At 37.6% G+C, this 20,190-nt stretch overlaps 1 protein-coding gene across 1 annotated transcript in view; it reads right to left on the bottom strand.

Moving 5' to 3' along the window:
• Positions 1-20,190, bottom strand: part of LOC127029287 (transmembrane protein 161B-like) — a gene marked incomplete at its 5' end in the record, with an annotated part of 124,282 nt that overhangs the window by 84,574 nt on the left and 19,518 nt on the right. Inside the window, 5 exons of the mRNA XM_050914854.1 lie at positions 1,581-1,721; positions 3,043-3,103; positions 3,693-3,844; positions 15,364-15,520; positions 18,448-18,545. Coding sequence (XP_050770811.1) covers positions 1,581-1,721; positions 3,043-3,103; positions 3,693-3,844; positions 15,364-15,520; positions 18,448-18,545 — 609 coding nt within the window. The remainder of the gene's footprint in view (positions 1-1,580; positions 1,722-3,042; positions 3,104-3,692; positions 3,845-15,363; positions 15,521-18,447; positions 18,546-20,190) is intronic.

Here is a 20,190-nt window from a genome sequence, read left to right as displayed (position 1 = left end):
GAGCCCATTAGAAATAATCTCTCGGCAATTATTCTTTGTTTATAATTGCATTACCTAACTACATTGATATCTGACCAAGTTTTAATCCATTTAATGTTATTTTTATATTGTTCCAGTTTAATAGTCAAAGTATTGGTAGACCTTTAAAAAGAATTTGCTTGATGCTGCACAATGTTATCTTTAATAATCAGTTCTAATATCCCCTAAACATCAAGTTAGACAAGATTTATTTTTTTCATAATCCCATACTAGTGGTTATTAATTACCCTCTTAGTTCTTGATTAATGAAGTCCTGTTTCAGAGATTTTATATTTCTGCCTAAGATCTCATATCCACAGATCAAGATAGATGTTGGAAAATTAGAGGATAGTTACAGAAAAGGCACAAGAAATTTTAAAATATTGAAAACCATAAAAATTAAAAACTCAGGAATTTAAGAGGTGACTTGATCACAGTCTACACATAGACTGAAACTTAATAGCAGATACAACAAAAGTCAATAGCTTGCAGCTGTAATTGGATGCATTCAACTACAATGAGAGTGCAAGTCTAATACAAAGTAATTAGTTAACAATTTACCAAGAGTAAAGGATCAACTTTTAAACATAGTTTAATTTTTTAAACGGGGCATTTTTTGGAAAAAAATACACTTCAGTTTGAGCATAAATAATTTACATATCAGAAAATTTAATGGTTCTCTTATGAAAGTGGCCAGACTAAATGATCACAATGGCCTATACTGCAGAATTTGTCATTAACATGCATTAAATATTCAGAGGTTATGATCTATGAAAGACATTTGGAGTTGTTCCCTCAACCAGAGAATGATGAAGAGAAATAGTTAAATATAAGAGAACATTTTAATTCCAAACTCAAGAACAGCTGAAAATGAAAATGTTCCTTTAAGCTGGTACTAACCTCTGAGCCTTATTATATATTCTGGGTCATCATAATGTAAGAAATACTGAAATACTGAAAAGGACAATTTTAATTTACTTTTCATTTTAAAGCCATAAAAGCTTTAATAATTGAATGCACTTCCTATATGTTACTCTAAATTCAATATTTATTAACAGAAGTTTTCACTGAGTTTTAGATTCCCTTTTAATGTGTTCCAAATTGACTGCCTTTCTGAAGCTATTTCTTCACTTTCTGTTTTTTCTTTGTATCTTAACCTAATCTTATTAACAAAGGCCCATCTAGAAAAAAAAGAAAAAAAAAAAGTCTGTGGCTGCACCTCTTCTTCCAGACAGTTATTTGATTTTCCAAAAAGATATGGGGGAAAGGAAACAGGAAGTAGAAACATTCATGGTGGATCTCTCATACGAGGAAAGAAAAGGAATGCTTCTTTAACTCAACTCATATTCCACTTTCGAGGCAAAGAATGTAATAGATCGGCAGAGGGCAGGTTGAGCACAAAGAGGCAGGTCACAAGTCTGCTGGAGATATGAAAAGCAGGCAGCAACAGAAGTCTTAGTCACTACCTTCTTATTGGAATAGTTTGCTTTGTTTATTTTCAGACAATAAACTGAGATTTAAGACTGAGTAGCATATACCTATGTGTATATATTTTCTCTTACTGTGTTATTTTTTCTGTTGCTAAATTCAGAGCATCCAGATGCATTTGAGCCAGTCGCAAGCCAGGGAATGTCAAAAAAGCACCAATAAGTGAACACAGAACAGCCAGGAACAATTTGAAGGGTAGTTTAGACACAGGACCCCTAAAAGAAAAGAAAGGAAATAAGTATTGGGGGGGGGGGAATCAGAAACTACTTTCAAATCAACAGTATCTAACATTTAATCAAATTAAAATAAAAACCAAGCAAGTCACCTATTTATTTACTAAAAAGAATAAAAAGCTCTTCAATATAAGAAAACCAAAACCTAAGCAACTTCCTACAAGATGTTAAATTTGTTAGCAGAGCAAAAAAAAAACCAAAAAAGAATAATTTTATATTGTGATTAACAAGTTATGCAATAAAAATAGCTAGTGGAATGAATTCGATGATTATACTTTTAACAGAAGAACAGATACATCGCAAGTTTAACTGGTCAAAGGCAAATTTTTATTTTTATTTTTAAGTTATGCTATTCAAACTACCAAGAGACACCATCATCAACTCAATCACTGCTGTAAACAGCCAAAGCACTGTGAATGTTTAAAAGGAAATGGACACAAACAGAAAAATTAATACAGAAATTAGTAAATTCAGAATAGTTTATGAAAAACAGAGTGAAGAAAGGTTAAGAAACACATGGGATTCAGTTGAAGGGTTTCTTTCTCATTAAATATCCATATCTATAAATGACACATTATTCTAAGTACATATTTGAAACTTCTGTTCCTCACAAATAAAAAAAAAAATCTATAATTCTTATATAATACTTGAAATTCAAATTTGTATTCCCACAGTGATGACATACCCCATACAAGCATTTCAGATCGTGTGTTTAAGGCAAGGATTGTAACAGAATTCCATTTACAATATACAGAGGCTATGACAGTGATTGTATATATAAGTAACATCATAAGCTATGGAACATTCCTTTGTCAGTCTATACAAAACTTGGATGTACTGTAGCAAGCAGATGTATTTGCCTAAGAGGAAAATACTATTATAGCCTGAAAACATGACTGGAAGCCAAAATTTACTCCTAATTCCAACTTTATTGCAGGCTCCATCTGTAGCTTTTGCACTCTCATCCTCCTGCATACCACAGGAACTGCAAAAAATACTTATCTCCTGTTTTAAGCAATCTTTTCAAAGCTGAAGGGACTGTTTAAGAATTACCATGAGAAAGACTTTTATAGTTTTTAACTGTATTTTATGGACTGGAATAAAAAGGGAATACACAAATGCAACTTAAGTTACTTTGTAAATATTGATAGATTATTTTCATTAATCCACCTCTTCACATTAATACAGAGATTATAAGTGCGTATAAGAGCAAAGCATGCAAGACAAATGCTTGCTAAGAAAATCCAAGTGGTTCAGTTATAAATGCAACATAATGAAGACCAATGTATTTCCAGAAACTTACTGGGATTCCAAACCCTGCTTTTCAAGAAACTGCATAGCACTTTCTGAAAAATTCGAGAATCCTGCAGAGACATAAATTATATGTATTTTATCACAGTAAAAATATAAAATCTCTTTTTTTGAAATAAAATGCTAGGTAACAGGACATATTTTAAACAAATTTTGTCTAGCATTATCATCATTATTATTAACAAATTATGTCTAGCATAGCTCTTTCATGTGCTAATTAGTATGCCACAATGCAATAAAACTCAGTTATTAACACAAACAGTCTTTGAAAACATCTCTGATATTTGTACATTTCATGAACATGAATAAAACATTCATTTTTAAGAAGGTAAGTAACTTTTTTTCAGTAGAGGAGCTTCACTGTACTATGCAAGGCAAAATGGGTTAAAAATGAAACTAGAAAGTAAATATAATTAACAAAGCAAACAACCCAGGTAAAGACTACACTATTTAAAACAAAGCAAGGAAAATATACAGGATATCCTTCAGAATCGACATTCCAAAGCAAGATTTCCTAAAAGTGTATTACATATAGAGTTCATTTAAATACAGATATTCTCAAAACCACCTAAAGTGCTTAAAATTCATTTTTCAAGTAATGTAATCACTAGAGCTGTTGCAAACCCTGAAGAAAGGAGTTACCTGATTCGAGTCCAAACTCTAGATAGCTTTCTGTCACAATCAGGATTGCCATTGCTTTCACAAAGAAGAAGCAGCCAAAGGTGACACAGACTGATCTTTCACCTCCATCCTCTACTATGAAATAATGGGTGGTCAATGAAAACAGTATCTTACTATACAAGAAAAATGTCAAGGAAAATCAAGTTTGTAAAATAACTATATTTATGAATTATAAAGCTGTATTTTGGTCATCTACACTAAGACTGTTCTAAGATGCACAAATGCTTTAAAAAGTAATATGTATTTGGCCAATTTGAGGTTAATTATGCTTTACAGTATTGTGGGAGTTTAATAAGCACAAGCACACAATCACATAATGGGTAGCTAGGAATACACTATTCTGAAATATAATTTTGTTTTCATTTAGGCTTACTGATAGCCAAATGCAATGGTATTCACTATCAACCTGAGAATAATTAAACCAAAGTTTAAATGCAGATTTTACATACTTGTAAGAATTTACAGAAGTTATATCAAACCAAAAATAAGACAATTGTATCTTCAATGTAAAATATCAAGCTAGGTGAAAAATATTCCATCAAACTACACAACAGTGAATGCAGGGAAGTGAATAAATAAATTTTTAACCACAGTGGAGTTATACATGTTCTGTCAGAATGCACAAACTCAAGTGGGTGTATTCAAGATTCTTCACTACAAAAATCCAGAGTTCAAAGGCAAAAATATAGCACCATTCAAGTCACTGCATGTTTGTTGCTGAAATAATCTCGGTTAAAATACTTCCTCAGTCTTGACTTAACTATATGTGAATGCATGTTTGTACACATGCATACATCCATACACACAAATATGTATATATAGTACATATATATGTATACTGTGCATATAACATACACAGCTTTTTGTTCCTTTGGGGAGAAAAAGATAGAAAAGGTAGAAAAGGTAGAAAAGGTAGAAAAGGTAGAAAAGGTAGAAAAGGTGTTCCTCCTCACATAAATCTCTCTTTTTTTCTGAAGTAAAACATAGACACTGATTTTTTTCTTCCCTCCTTGATTAAAGGCAAGACATTTTAGAAGACATGAGGTGAGAACAGAGAGATTTATTGCCCTTTAGTTTAGAAACAAACAAAAAACCCCACACAATAGGCATTTAATGCAAAAGCTGTTCTCTCAAATGTCTGCTGAGCTTTCCCAAGTAGTCTTACAAAAGCTTCCAGGTAGTTTTACAAAATCTGTATCCTTTCAATTAGATTTCCTTTTCTTAGTTTTCAGGACATCATGATTAGTGGAAGCAGCAAAAACTTAACTCTTTGCATAAGAGCAGAGAAGTTGTAAGAATTTTTATATATATAAATAAATGTCAGAAAAGACAAAATAGATTTTTTGCTTTAAAAACACCAAAAGATTCTCTCTGTCACTTAGAAATATTCAAACATCAGATAAAGTAACTGTGCTGGTTTTGTTGAGGGAGGGCAGGAAACACAGGGTATACATACAAACAGCAGGGAATGGGATGCCCCAAGAAGCACTTCTATCAATAATGGGATAAAATTTCTTAAATATGAAAACTTTTCCTCACAGGAAGCATAGACCTGCCTTATAAGAAATAGCGACCAGTGGCATGGGATTGTTGCTTAGATTATTATGTGACTATTTACTAAGCAAAATATGTATGAAAAGATGAAACTTGTGTTTCTCTACTTTCGTGTGTATGTGTTCAAGATTTCTCAATGATCAAAGGTAATCAACTAACAGCACATTTAGTATTATCTAGGAAAGAAAAATCTATCCCATTCTCATTTTGATAAAAAAGAGAGACTATATAGTCTGGTATTATATCTTAAGTCCTTTCTTCAATGCCATAAATATGAACATCTAAGAGGTTACCTGCTCTGTTATCAAGCTGTTTTGAAAATGTTTATTGAATATTCTCCTTTTTAGTGCATTTCTAAACATAATTAGTTCCAAAATTATACAGTAGATTAAGATAATTTTTTTATAATACACTGTCAATTCTTACTACTATGAGCTGCAGCCCATTATAATTGATTTTTTTTTTCAAATGGCAGGCGATATCAAGTCTATATTTAAATAAAGTACTTGGAGATAATTCCAGACATTACCTACTTTAAATAACAAAAAAGGAAGACACAAAAAATATTTTAAGTGTAAATTGTACCCATTTTTTCCACTACAGAATAACATAATAATTTATATTTGTACTTTTTAAAATATTGGAAGTATTTTAAGATGTAGATTATGTGAAAATCTATTTTAGGGTATCTATTTGATAAAAACATTTGAACTGCCATCAGTTAATCTCTCAAGAAACCATGTGATTATGCAATATTGCACTTCATTAAGCAGCACACAATTAACATATGCATTGCTGTATTTCATCTATATGCAGAGAAGTACTCATATACGCACATTAGGGTGGCCTAACCACAGCATCTAACTTGACTCTTAAGTTTACAGTAATCAACTTAAACTCCCTTTATAGTTAACAGAAAGAACAGGTATCCCTAAAGGAAGACTTATCTCATCCTAAAAATAGGCACATAATAGGTCATACAGACTGTGTTCTGGAAAGGTCTGTTTCTCTATATTGACCATTAAAAGAACATCAGGATGATTTTTAAACACTTAGAAGTTAGGCAAGATGACTCTCACCCTTATAAACATTTTAGTTTCTAGTAAAATACATAGAACTTTTGGATTCACAATTGAAAACCAAATAAACTCCTCTATATTATATCTAATTGTATGTAGATAGAAAAAAAAATAGTTTAAGGCTTCCAGAGATTATTTCAAGATCTGATGACTGACTTTCCCTAGATCAACCTTCAGTCAAGGAAAGTCTGTTGCTTTCCTTTGCTATCCCATTGATATAACTACATATGAAGACATTTTTCAAAAGCAGCCAGTAAAGTTTCCTAATTTATTAATGAAATCAGGTTACTTAATCAGCTTTTCAGATGACAGACAGCTTTCCAACTGAGAAATACCTTACTTTTCCTATACCACATTAATTTTCCTAAATACCTTGCCTTTGCAACAGAAAGGATTGTGTACAGCACTGTTTAAAGGTTTACAACAGATAAAAAATTAAAATAAGCTGACGTATTTGTGTGTTGTACAAAGATAATGATTTAAAATGTCATTCAGTTGTTCTCAATGATGAATTTTAAATAGCTGCATAAGCTGAGTAGTTTAAATTAGACACATGCTATTGTTAAGATAGATCATCTCTCAATGTTGTCCATCTTCACTCTATCCGCATATTCCCCCCCTGCCAATGAAGTGCTTTGTTATTTTACAAACTCATCCCTTTGCAAGTATACCAGCTGCAACTGCTACATTTAAAATTGCAATCAACCATTTAATTCACTAATTTTGAATATTTTTTCTGACAGAAGCCACCTTTCCAAATTTCAAAGTAATGGAAATCAGCAATCTGTGACTAGTGACTATCTGCAACAAACTGTACAGCAAGAATAAAAAAAAAAATAGTAACCAGAACATGTGACCTACAACACAATGCATTTTCAAAAATATTAAAGTTACTTTTGCAAGAAGTATTGCAAAACCTATTTTTAAGCCTAAATTCATGTTTAGCAGGTTGCGACCGATAATTTGTCTTTAGAAAAAAAAAAAACCAAACACAAAAAACCTCAACATTTTTGTTTTGCAAAATCTTTTGTTACTCCTCTTCATGTACTGGAAACTGTTCAGTGTGTGCAGGCTATCACCATGAAAAGCCATCAATCAACTAACCCAGTATCCCATAGCCTTTCAAAAATATTAAATACAGGGCAGGTGGTACAGCAGGTCTTCTAACTGCTGCCTCTAAGAAACATATTGTCATTGAATCTTCCTGAAAGTATAAAGCAATTAAAAACTTTATTGTTCTGTTCTGCTAAAACAATAAGAGAGTTCTCTATACTGAAACTATTTATCTGCATTGCCAACTGTGAGGTAACCAAAAATAGTCTATACTGCAGTCAAAAGGAAAGAGGGAGACACATGCAGACATTCCTCCTCTAGCTTTACACTGGCTAGGTTAGGTTGATCAGTCAGTACCAATGCAGATACAGAAGCTTGGAGTTTAGCATGGGCTGCCACTTGAACATTTACCCAATCTGACAGATGAATTCTGCATCTTTCACTGAGGTATCTGCTAATGCAGCTGCACAAATATTTCTGCACATTAAATATATTTAAAGCTAGCTTAGTTGTGCCTAGCAGAATTGCCATCAATGTAATGCCATCAATGTAATACTCTAACCATGGAACTCAAGTACTAAACTAATGTATTACTCCTTTTACATTAAAATTCTGTTAAAACACAAATGTATGGACTAGTTTCCTGTTTGGAATTTTTTTCTGAGTATCTACACTACCAACATAAAAAAGCTACTAGTGGGTTACTGCACTGAAACAAAACATCTACCCCTAGAAGACATGGTCGAAAAAAATTCCAATCAATCATCACTTCTATAAGCTTCTTTTGGCTGCTTTGCCAGCCAAGTCTCTAGTACAATCCAATACCTCTTAAATATACAGCCATGAAACAGGGAAAAGCATCTGTCACCAAAACACAAAACTGTTCTAGAATTAATTCTTGACATATCACATTGGTTTCTTTAAATTTAAAATATGAGGGTGTACTGGTTTTGATTGGGACAGAGTTAATTTTCTTCATAGTAGCTAGTATGGGGCTATGTTTTGGATTTGTGCTGGAAACAGTGTTGATAACACAGGGATGTTTTCATTATTGCTGAACAGTGCTCACACAGAGTCAAGGCCTTCCTTATTTTGCTTTGCTTGCGTGTGCGGCTTTTGCTTTCCCTATTAAACTGTCTTCATCTCAACCCATGAGTTTTCTCACCTTTACCTTTCCAATTCTCCCCCCCATCCCACTGTGAGGTGAGTGAGCGAGTGGCTGTGTAGTGCTTAGTTGCCGGCTGGGGTTAAACTATGACAGGGGGGCAACCAAATATTTCAACAATTTATGATGAATCATTTCTGGTCTTGACATACTGAATTAGTAAATAGTTGTATGTTTTTAAGTATTTTCAGTATCCCAGAGGCCCAATGTTGAAACACAAGAATGAACCAGATTTCTTCTGAAACCTCTTTTCACTTGCCTAGGTTACAGTGATCACAAGAATTGTTTCATTAATACTTCCGTATACCACTCCTTGCACCAACACCCCCCCAAAAAAGCTGTAATGCCCAGAATAAGTTATGTTAACATATTTATAGAGATGTTAACTCTCTAATACAAAGTTCAGTTTAGACCGTGCTCCCTGGTACTGCAGTCTTCTGCATTGTCACTAACCCCTCAAACTGGACAAGACTAAACTACTTCATCCCATCTGCCCAGGAACCACATAAACATTTAAGCAAGCCCTATTCAATATTAGGAAGCAGTGATTTCACAAGGATTTCTACAAAACCACCTACTCTGTGGAGAAACCTCCAATAAAAACAAGGTCTCTTTCATGCCACAGAAAAAACAGCAAATAAAAGTTGTACAAAGTGGCAGAAAACCAGTTCCACCATTTATTTTCTTTGTATAACTATTAAATATATTCAACTATCTATTAATGGATAAGTAATTATATTTTCCATTGTATTCTCTCTTTCAAACTACACAAAAACATAGACATTTTTTGAAGTGATTCATTAAAAACCCTAGAATTTAGACTCTGCTGTTTGACAATGCATTCAAAACAAAAAGTAACACTTTTTATACAGGTTTCCAATTTCCCAGAATTTATTTGTGAAGGCTTAGTCCTGCATACAAGGTCATTCTTCTCCAGGCTTTCCCAAATTTGTATATGTTTTTAGAAGTGCCACATGAATTTTAAACTTTGAGTTCTCTATTCTTCCTCTTACCCTGTCGTGGTTTAACCCCAGTCAGCAACTCAGCACCACGCAGCCGCTTCCCCCTCCCCCTCCCAGTGGGGTGAGGAGGAGGAAAGCAAAGGAAAAAAAAAGTAAAACTCGTGGGTTGAGATAAGAACAGTTTAATAACTAAAGTAAAATATAATACTAACAATAGTAATAATGAAATATAATAATAATAGTAATGAAAAGGAATGCAACAAAAGAAGGGGGAGGGGAAGAAAAAAACCAGTGATGCACAATGCAATTGCTCACCACCCGCTGACCGATGCTCAGTTAGTTCCCGAACCGCGATCCGCGCCTCCCGGCCAGCTCCCCCCTGTTTATATACTGGGCATGACGTTCCATGGTATGGAATACCTCTTTGGCTAGTTGGGGTCAGCTGCCCCGGCTCTGCTCCCTCCCAGCTCCTTGCCCACCTGCTTGCTGGCAGAGCATGAAAAACTGAAAAGTCCTTGGCTTAAGATAAGCGCTACTTAGCAACAGCTAAAACATCAGAGTGTTATCAACATCATTCTCACACTAAATCCAAAACACAGCACTGTACCAGCTACTAAAAAGAAAGTTAACTCTGTCCCAGCCGAAACCAGGACATACCCCAACAAACTACCAGAATTTCTTAAGAATTTTCCCTCTAAAGTATATTGTCTGCTACCAAAAACTCAAAAGAATATCGGTCCCTTAGCCAATACAAAAATCACACATGCTCAGGTAAAGAAATGCTAAAGCATGCAGTTAACTGTTCACAGTTTATTAAATAAAACTTAGCTTTTGGCATATGATCTTTTGATTTTAATACTATTCTATGTGATCTTACAGCTCAGAAATGTCTTGCCAATATACACAGTAAATTTAGTTTTGACCTAGCACAACTTGTCCTCTTACAGTGAAAAATTATTTGCTTCTGACAATGGACAAAAATCACCTGTCCATCTCCACAGAAGACCTTACATTTAAAATCCCATATATAATTATGGGATTTGATTATCTACATGAAGATATTTAAGGTGTGAAGCATGCTTCCTGCCAATGTCTCAAAGTAATTATCTTGTGGTTTCCTGTATGTCTCATAAGTTCTAATGTATAGAAACTGCAATATTTCCTCTCTGCCATACTTCCCTTTCAGTCATTTAAGAAAGCTAGTAAGAAAATATAGGCCAATGTGCTTCTAACATGCAGGATACTAGCTCTGTTTCCATCTTATCCAGTTGCAAATGGGCAATTGGATCTCAAATGTTTGAGCCAGATTAGGACAAGGCTGAAAATACTGACTTAGGCTCAATTCGTATAAAAAAGGCAGGTCAGAAAGAAAGAATCAGGAAAAGACCCTAATTAATATCTATTTGCATTTTCACAGTACTGAGACAGAAAAAGCTTGCACAGCCATGCATCTCGATTCTTTTAGATTTCTGTGTTTGGTTTTGCCTCTGAATTGATGACTAAATTAAAGTAGTGATTAGGAGTGCATTTAAATACCACTGTAAGAATGGAATGTTGCAGTCTATTTTCCTACATAATCCATGCCAATATATAATTCACAACTTTGTCACCTAGAGCTGCAATTACTGTAGTATTATTTAAGTTGGTTACACCCAAGATTTATTTGAAAGATGAAGCAAATACAGGGTATTGTCATCAGTGAATTTAAGAGTGTATTATAGTTATACTATCTGAAAATTGTTTTTCCATTAATTATATTAACCTTCCTCTCATTCTCAAAATGGGAGTTGAAGGTGTTGGCTTGCATCTCTGATTTCTTAAGTAGCAGTTGCTTCTCTCTCTCTCCTTCCCTCTGCCACAATTAAACTAGAAATCCTGACTTCATCCAACCAAATAAAAAAAAAGGCTGCTTAGTAACATAGCTATAATATCATTAAAGGTGTGCAAGAGTCAGACACTAATTTTCCTGTCACCACCTGGTAAGTTAGAAAACCACCTTTTGGATTGTGGATCTGTCTGCTGACAGATAAGAATCAATGGAGAAATAATTGGTCTGGAGGCAAGCTACTGCCAGTCGGTTATTTCACAATGCAAGTCAACTCCTCCATCTAAGTTCTTACTCATTAAAAGGAAAATTCTGGATATCATTTATACTTCAGTCTACGTGGAAAAGGTATTACTGTCCTTATTGTAAAGGCAGCACACACTTCAATAATTATCAAGTACAGACAAGCTTTAAGCATATCCAGAACTGTCAGTAAAAACTAACCAGAGTTCAAGGGGCTTACGTGACATCACTAGCTAGTGCTAACACCAAAAAAGATCACAGTAAGAATCTCTATGGAAGAAGAGGCATTTCCACAGAGGAATCAATTTTGAATATTCAAGTGCTATATTAAGTCTAAATTAGCACTTTATCTGGTTATTAGCTGTTCAGGGAGCAGAGCAGTTGCACAAATTCATTTTCTAACTCACATCTCCATAACCTACTTTCTTCCAGGCCCTTATTACATTGCTTCATCACCTCTCACATCTTTAAAAGGCAACTTTCCTCCCCAAAGAGTAAGTCTGGATTGGTCTCTGAAAACCAGCTAATTACTACACAAGCATCAGTGTCTGATACTGCTTTCTCCAGTACATCACAGCTGCTTCTTTTTGTGATTTGATATTGCTTGTTTCCTAAATACTCTGCTTTTGTTTCCTTCAGTTTCAGAGGGGAGTTCAGCTTTTCACAGAACTTTGAAAACATAGTACCACCTCAGCTCCTACAACTGTCTACACGTTTTATTTTCACATAAACTTCATTATAAGTATCTTGAAGTTCCAAAAATATGAATTCATGCATGCATCTTTGCAATAAATGATTGTGTACAGTATTGTACTATTCAGCTACGGAAGCATCAGGCTAAATATATCAAAACGAAAAAGTGTGCAGTAAATTGCACACTTCTCCCAACATTTAAATACTTTCTGGCACAAAAATCTCTTCCTGATTGCCTAGATGGGCAAAACCAAATTAGTTTAAAACCATTACAGATGAGCACTAACTTTTTGTTCACATACATAAGATGTTTTCCATAAATAGTCTGGTATTAATATTTAAAAGCCATTGATATCAGCATATCCAAAGAGCATGTATAGCGTATACATTACCTGACAATGGCACTAGCATACACAATCCTTTTTCCAAATATTAAATCATAGAATCATAGAATCATAGAATGGTTGAGGTTGGAAGGGACCTCTGGAGGTCTTCTGATCCAACACCCCTGCTCAAACAGGGCTACCTAGAGCCAGTTGCCCAGCACCATGTCCAGACAGCTTTTGAATATCTCCAGGGAGGGAGAGTCCACAACCTCCTTGGGCAACCTGTGCCAGTGCTCAGTCACCCTCACAGTAAAAAATTATTTCCTGATGTTCTGTGTGTCCTGATCTCTAGGGAACAGCTTCATGCAGCGCTAATCAATTATTAAATGTGCTTACTCTTGGTTTTTACAAGTGAGTTTAAAACCAGTATTTCACAGTAGTTTTGGAACTATATTTTGCATCAAACAACACAATAAACTTGTCACCAAATTGCAAAAACTTCAAAGTTTCTTCCCTTGTTAAAATTAATCAAAATCCATTCCTTTGGATTCAGCAGGGACTAAGTAAACATTCATGCCCAGATTCTCTGTTTACCTTACAAAGCTTCCATGTACATAGTGTGAAAATCTACATACATATATACATATATCAATTATATACAGGAGAAAAGGAAGCATGTCAGAACGTCTTGCCATTGCTAATTCACTTCAAGTACAAGGAAAAAGTAAGATGTCAGGGTTACACGGCTATCCAAACAAAGGAGACAATGTTTTGTAAATATTATGTCTACGGCTGCCCTTGGTGTGTTATCAGGAGAGATAATAAAACTGGCTAGCAGGCAGAGCTCAGCCTCTCTGACTATTGTCTGCTAGAACCTTTGAATCCTATGTTTTTGTCTCTGGTCTTGGGCCTGTCCTGACAACTGGCTTGGAGAGATCTTCCCCACTGGGAATACTGGGTGAAGATGTCTGGTCCCCAAGCCCCTGCAGGTGCATCTGCAGAGGATGCTGTGGAAGCTCTGCAGTGGTGTATGGAGCAGATACAACAGCTTGAGTCACAGTATTCACGGGAACTGGGATCGTTACTGGGTGAGATATGGGAGAAGACTCAAGCCTTGATAGAGCAGCTCTGTCGTTGTGTAGAGGCTCTAGAAAGGACAAGCTCTGCTTCACCTCCCTCAGTCACCCTCACAGTAAAACAGTGTTTCCCGATGTTCAGACAGAACCTCCTGTGTTTCACTTTGTGCCCATTGCTTCTTGTCCTGTCACTGGGCACCACTGAAAAGAGCCTGGCTCCGTCTTCTTTGCACCCTCCCTTCAGGTATTTGTATACATTGATGAGATCCCCCCCGAGCCTTCTCTTCTCTTGGCTAAACAGTCCCAGCTCTCTCAGCGTTTCCTCATAGGAGAGATGCTCCAGACCCTACATCATCTTTGTGGCCTTTCTCTGGACTCTCTCCAGTATGTCCAGACCTCTCTTGTACTGGGGAGCCCAGAACTGGACACAGGACTCCAGGAGGATACCATTCGCATTCTTTGCAGCAAGGGCACATTGCTGGCTCATGTTCAACTTGGTGTCCACCAGGACCCCCAGGTCCTTTTCTGCCAAGCTGCTTTCCAGCTGGGTGGCCCCCAGCATGTGTACTGGTGCATGGGGTTATCCCTCCTCAGGTGCAGGACTTGGCACTTCCCCTTGTTGAACTGCATGAGGTTCCTGTCAGCCCAATTCTCCAGCTTGTCAAGGTCCCTCTAGATGGCAGCATGACCCCCGGTGTATCAGCCACTTCTCCCAGTTTGGTGTCATCAGCAAACTGGCTGGGGGTACACTCTGCCCCATCATCCAGATCATTAATGAAGATGATGAACAGGACTGGATCCAGTATTGACTCCTGGGGTACACTGCTAGTCACTGGCTTCCAACTAGACTTTGTGCTGCTACTGATCACCACCCTCTGGGCCTGGCCATTCAGCCAGTTTTCAGTCCACCTCACTGTCTGCTCATCCAGCCCATACATCAACAGCTTCTCTATGAGGATCTTATGGGAGACAGGGTCAAAGGCCTTCCTGAAGTCCAGGTAGACAATATCCACTGCTCTCCCCTCATCTAGCAAGCCAGGTATTTCATCATAGAAGGTTATCAGGTTGGTCAAGCATGACTTCCCCTTGGTGAAGCCATGCTGACTACTCAGGATGACTTTCTTGTCCTTCATGTGCCTGGAAATGGTTTCCAGGATTAGCTGCTCCATCACCTTCCCAGAGATCGAGGTGAGGCTGACCGGCCTGTAGTTCCCTGGGTCCTCCTTCTTGCCCTTCTCAAAGATAGGAGTGACATTTGCTTTCTTCCAGTCTTCGGCCACTTCTCCCAACCGCCATGATCGATCAAAGATAATCAAGAGTGGCCTAGCAATGACATCTGCCAGCTCCCTCAGCAGTCGTGGGTGCATCCCATCAGGGCCCATGGACTTATGTATGTCCAGTTTGCTTAAGTATTCCCTGACCTGATCCTCTTCCACCAAGGGTACATCTTCCTTGCTCCAGACTTTCCTTCTGGTCTCTTGGGCCTGGGATTCCCGAAGACCGGTCTTCCTAGTAAAGACTAAGGCAAAGGCGGTGATAAATATATATCTATTTATTCTGCAAATCAACAATACACAGATTTCTATGAATTGAAGAATGGAATGATGTAAGCTATTTGGAACAGATAGAATTATTTAAAAAAACAATAAAGGATACACTGCAAAGGCCAAGACAAGCAGACACCACACTACACTGATATTCATTTCTTGTGAGGGCTTCATGATACTGCAATAGGCTTCAGTCACCACATACACAACTGTAGCTGCAACAGTGAAATCCACCAGCCACTGATATTCAGGAAAATAATGCAATGCTGAAAAATACAAGTTTGCAAATCTTAAAAGTACAATGATATTTTTAAGGCAATTACCGACATATACAAAAAGGGATGACAATTAAAAATTATTTTCAAATAATTGAGGTCTAGATCCAATCTAGATCCAGATTATCCAAGTTAAGAGCCACTTATTTTTTCACTCAGCAACCTCTCCTTTTAACCTGAACTTCACTCTTCACCTCTGTTGCTTGATACTGGATTACCACTCAGTAATTTATAAGGTTACAAGATTTTACTATTTTATCATCTCATCTTTTATGCATTAACCTGCTAACTTTAAAAACCATGGCTAATTTAGATCTCAAAATCAAGATAAAAAATGGTTATCCACTGAAGTCTAGCTACAATTCTAGGTAAGGGTTTTGATTCTCTGTTTAAGATTAAAAGCTCATTGATAATCATTTAATGCACTATATATAATTGCTTCCTCTTTTTCTTTAAAAAACCCAAACTTAAAACATTGATGGCTTGTTCTTCAAGATTTTGATAACAACTCTTGTATAGCAATAACTCATTGTGTAAACATCATCCTAAACACTCTGGGGAACATACTGTGTTCCATGCAGGTTGGGTGATTTAAAAAGAGAGAGCTTTTCTTTCTCCCATAGATGCTAGGAACTGCAAAGAACAATTCTTGACAATGAAGTGCAGTCTGCCCCTCTGTATTGCGTTTGCATGGCAAGGTTTTGGTAGCGGGGGGACTACAAGGGTGGCTTCTGTGAGAAGATGCCAGAAGCTGCCCCCATGTCCGATAGAGCCGATGCCAGCCGGCTCCAAGATGGTCCTGCTGCTGGCCAAGGCCGAGCCAATCAGCGACGGTGGTAGCGCCTCTGGGATAACAGATTTAAGAAGGGAGGAAAAAACCCCGGCAACTTCAGCTGGAGAGAGGAGTGAGAATATGTCAGATATAAACAACTCTGCAGACACCAAGGTCAGTGAAGGAGGGGGAGGAGGTGCTCCAGGTGCCGGAGCAGAGATTCCCCTGCAGCCTGTGGGGAAGATCGTGGTGAAGCAGGTTGTTCCCCTGCAGCCCATGGAGGTCCATGGTGGAGCAGATATCCACCTGCAGCCCATGGAGGACCCCACACCAGAGCAGGTGGATGCGCCCAAAGGAGGCTGTGACCCCATGGAGAGCCCGCGCTGGAGCAGGCTCCTGGCAGGACCTGTGGACCCATGGAGAGAGAAGCCCATGCTGGAGGTTTGCTGGCAGGACTTGTGACCTCATGGGGGACCCACGCTGGAGCAGTCCATTCCTGAAGGACTGCACCCCGTGGAAAGGACACGTGGAAAGGACCCATGCTGGAGCAGTTTGTGAAGAACTGCAGCCCGTGGGAAGGACTCACGCTGGAGAAGCTCATGGAGGACTGTCTCCCATGGGAGGGACCCCACGCTGGAGCAGGGGAAGAGCGTGAGGAGGAAGGAGCGGCAGAGACAAGGTGTGATGAACTGACCGCAACCCCCATTCCCCATCCCCCTGCGCCGCTCAGAGGGGGAGGAGGTAGAGAAATCGGGAGTGAAGTTGAGCCCGGGAAGAAGGGAGGGGTGGGGGGAAGGTGTTTTAAAATTTGGTTTTATTTCTCATTATCCTGCTCTGATTTGATTGGTAATAAATTAAATTCATTTCCCCGAGTCGAGTCTGTTTTGCCCATGACGGTAATTGCTGAGTGATCTCCCTGTCCTTATCTCGACCCACGAGCCTTTCATTATATTTTCTCTCCCCTGTCCAGCTGAGGAGGGGAGTGATAGAGCGGCTTGGTGGGCGCCTGGTGGCTAGCCAAGGTCAACCCACCACACCCTCTCAAACACCTTCCTACGTCAACGAGGTTAAAAAGTCACAGAATATTACTGAGCATTTGTCTTTTGACTACAAGGTATCTGATGTCAAAAACATGAAATTGGTTGAACTCAGGTATTTCAATGAAAGTCTGATATTTATTTTGAAATAACTATTTGGTTAGATGTAACATATATTTGCATATATAACTTTTTAAGATACTTAAACCCTACACTGTATCAGTATCTATAAACTGATGCTTGTTTTAGTCTCGGGGAGACCCATTAATGCTATTACTTGAAGCAAATAACACTAATTGAAAATTGTGAATGCTTTGCTTACATGCCAGTTTTAAAAAGCTGTGCATTTCTGTTACAGGTCTTTTCAGCACTGTCCTGGATAATTTAAGCTGCAACATCTCCTGCTCAGCACTATGCTTGCTTTCTTTCTTTCTATATTTATGCATACAATGCATGCATATAAAAATGTGGCTAGGAGGAAAATATGTATCACGTATACATATCCATATATGACTTCTATGTAACAGAAAAATTGGTTATGTTTAAGGAGTCAAAAATTACCATTTATAAAAAAGCCTATTAACTTTCAAAACAAATGCTGTGTATTTCTGCAGTGTTACTTTTGGTTTCTAAATATTTTACTTCAAAATTTCAGATGTGTGGGTGAAAGAACTAGGTTTCAGTGCTACAGTACATTTCCTATTTTAGAAGAGCAGAAAGTGTGTTTCAACATCTGCCAGTTATCATTTTCTTGTACAAAGCTATTTTTATGTCTGTTTCAAATACACTGAGTGATGTGATCCTTTTGGTGTTGTCTCATATTGCTAGGGATGCCTAATGCAGCAATAGATGTGCTTTATGCTGAATTTCACCTACTCATCCTTTTTTCTAATATTGCTATTAAGATGTCACCCATGGAACAACAAAAGAGATTTAGCCCTAATTTTTGCTTTCTCACTTTCTTTCTTTATAACCAGTTGTACTGTTATTCTTTCATTATCTATTGAAAAAAGATATTCCAGTATTTATTGCAAATAAACACTCAATAGAAAACAACATCAGGATATATTTGATATAATATGTTGTTGTTTGCATCCACTTATTCTTACCTATAGTGTCCCTTTCAGTCACAGACTTTGTTTCCAGATGAAGATCAATGTCTTTTGGAATGGTTAGGGGCTTGTTTTCAACATGACCATTATATTTTCTGTAAAAAAAAAAGTAAATAAATAAAATACACACAAATACAACAAAACTAACTTGTTCATTATATAATAGCATTTCAGATTTAAGTAGTATGCAGACCATTTTTTCCCCCACGTACAAACATTTTCATCTAGCTAGGTAAAAGCATTAATTCAAGTTCAAATAAGCAGATATCTTGAGAAACAACCAGGTATGTCAATAATTATTAGCTTTACCTTGCAACCCTCTGAAATACTACTGTGGTTACACATATAGGTCTAAATGTCATCTATATGTTATGTCCTGAGTATGTATTAGGACAGGATCTGGTGGGCACCATCTACTCCAACACACCGGTTTCCTCTGTGTTGTGATTTAACCCCAGCCGGCAGCTAAGCACCACGCAGCCGCTCGCTCACTGCCCCCCCACCCCTGGGATGGGGGAGAGAATCAGGGAAAAAAAAACCTCGTGGGTTGAGATAAAGACAGTTTAATAGGACAGAAAGGAAGGAAAAACAATGATAATGATAATAATAATATGACAATAGCAATACTAAAAGAATTAAACTATACAAAGCAAGTGGTGCACAAGGCAATTGCTCACCACTCGTTGACCGATGCCCAGTTAGTTCCCGAGCCGCGATCCCCCTTCCCACTTAACTCCCCCCAGTTTATATACTGGGCATGATGCCATATGGTATGGAATAGCTCTTTGGCCAGTTTGGGTCAGCTGTCCTGGCGGTGTCCCCTCCCAGCTTCTTGTGCCCCTCCAGCCTTCTTGCTGGCTGGGCAGGAGAAGCTGAAAAATCCTGGACTTAGGATAAACACTACTTAGCAACAACTGAAAACATCAGCGTGTTATCAACATTCTTTTCCTACTAAATCCAAAACACAGCACTGTACCAGCTACTAGGAAGAAAATTAACTCTGTCCTAGCCGAAACCAGGACAGTATCCACCCCTTATTCTATACCATCTACATCATGTCCAGGTCCCACACTTTCCAATGCATTTTCAATTAATCACCACCACTTTTGCTGCCTTTTAATACATATACACACAGATATCATTCCCTTAATGTATAAGCCTTTACAATGTCCATTTAAAATGTTCGTTGAGTTCATTCAGTCCATGACTTTGGACTCCATCTGTCATAACAGTCTGTCTGGGCAGGAGGGATGGTGCGAAGTCCGCTCAGTCGGCAGAGCAGGATCCGGCTTTGGTGCAGTGCAGCGGGCGGATGACATTGGGCGCAGCAGGGGGATGGTGTGTGGTGTTGGATTGTTGCATGCTGCAGTCAGTCCTGGTTCCATCACTACTGCACTTCGCTTGGTTTTATCAAAGTTCATTCTTTATTAATTTAGATAATTCTTACTGTAATACCGTTGATATAGCATATAACAACTATAGCAGTGATGACATACAGTGGCAGGCTTATATAGCAATTAACATCATACAATTTAATTCACTGGCTATTCTCACCTAAAATCAAATCCCCTTGAGGCACACATCAGACTTCCCCGTCCTTCCGCATCACCCACCAAGTGCACCCAGGCCCTTGAGCAAAAGCAATCCCACGAATGGGTTTGCCTTTGCCTGAGGCAGGAGTAACCCAGACTGTCTTCCCTAGCATATTTTTTATGTGCGCCACAGGGACTTTATCCCCTT

Source organism: Gymnogyps californianus, unplaced genomic scaffold (genome assembly GCF_018139145.2).
Source record: "Gymnogyps californianus isolate 813 unplaced genomic scaffold, ASM1813914v2 HiC_scaffold_94, whole genome shotgun sequence".
Taxonomy (NCBI): domain Eukaryota; kingdom Metazoa; phylum Chordata; class Aves; order Accipitriformes; family Cathartidae; genus Gymnogyps; species Gymnogyps californianus.
The sequence above is the reverse complement of the archived record's forward strand: the minus strand, read 5'-3'. Positions and strand labels throughout refer to the sequence as shown.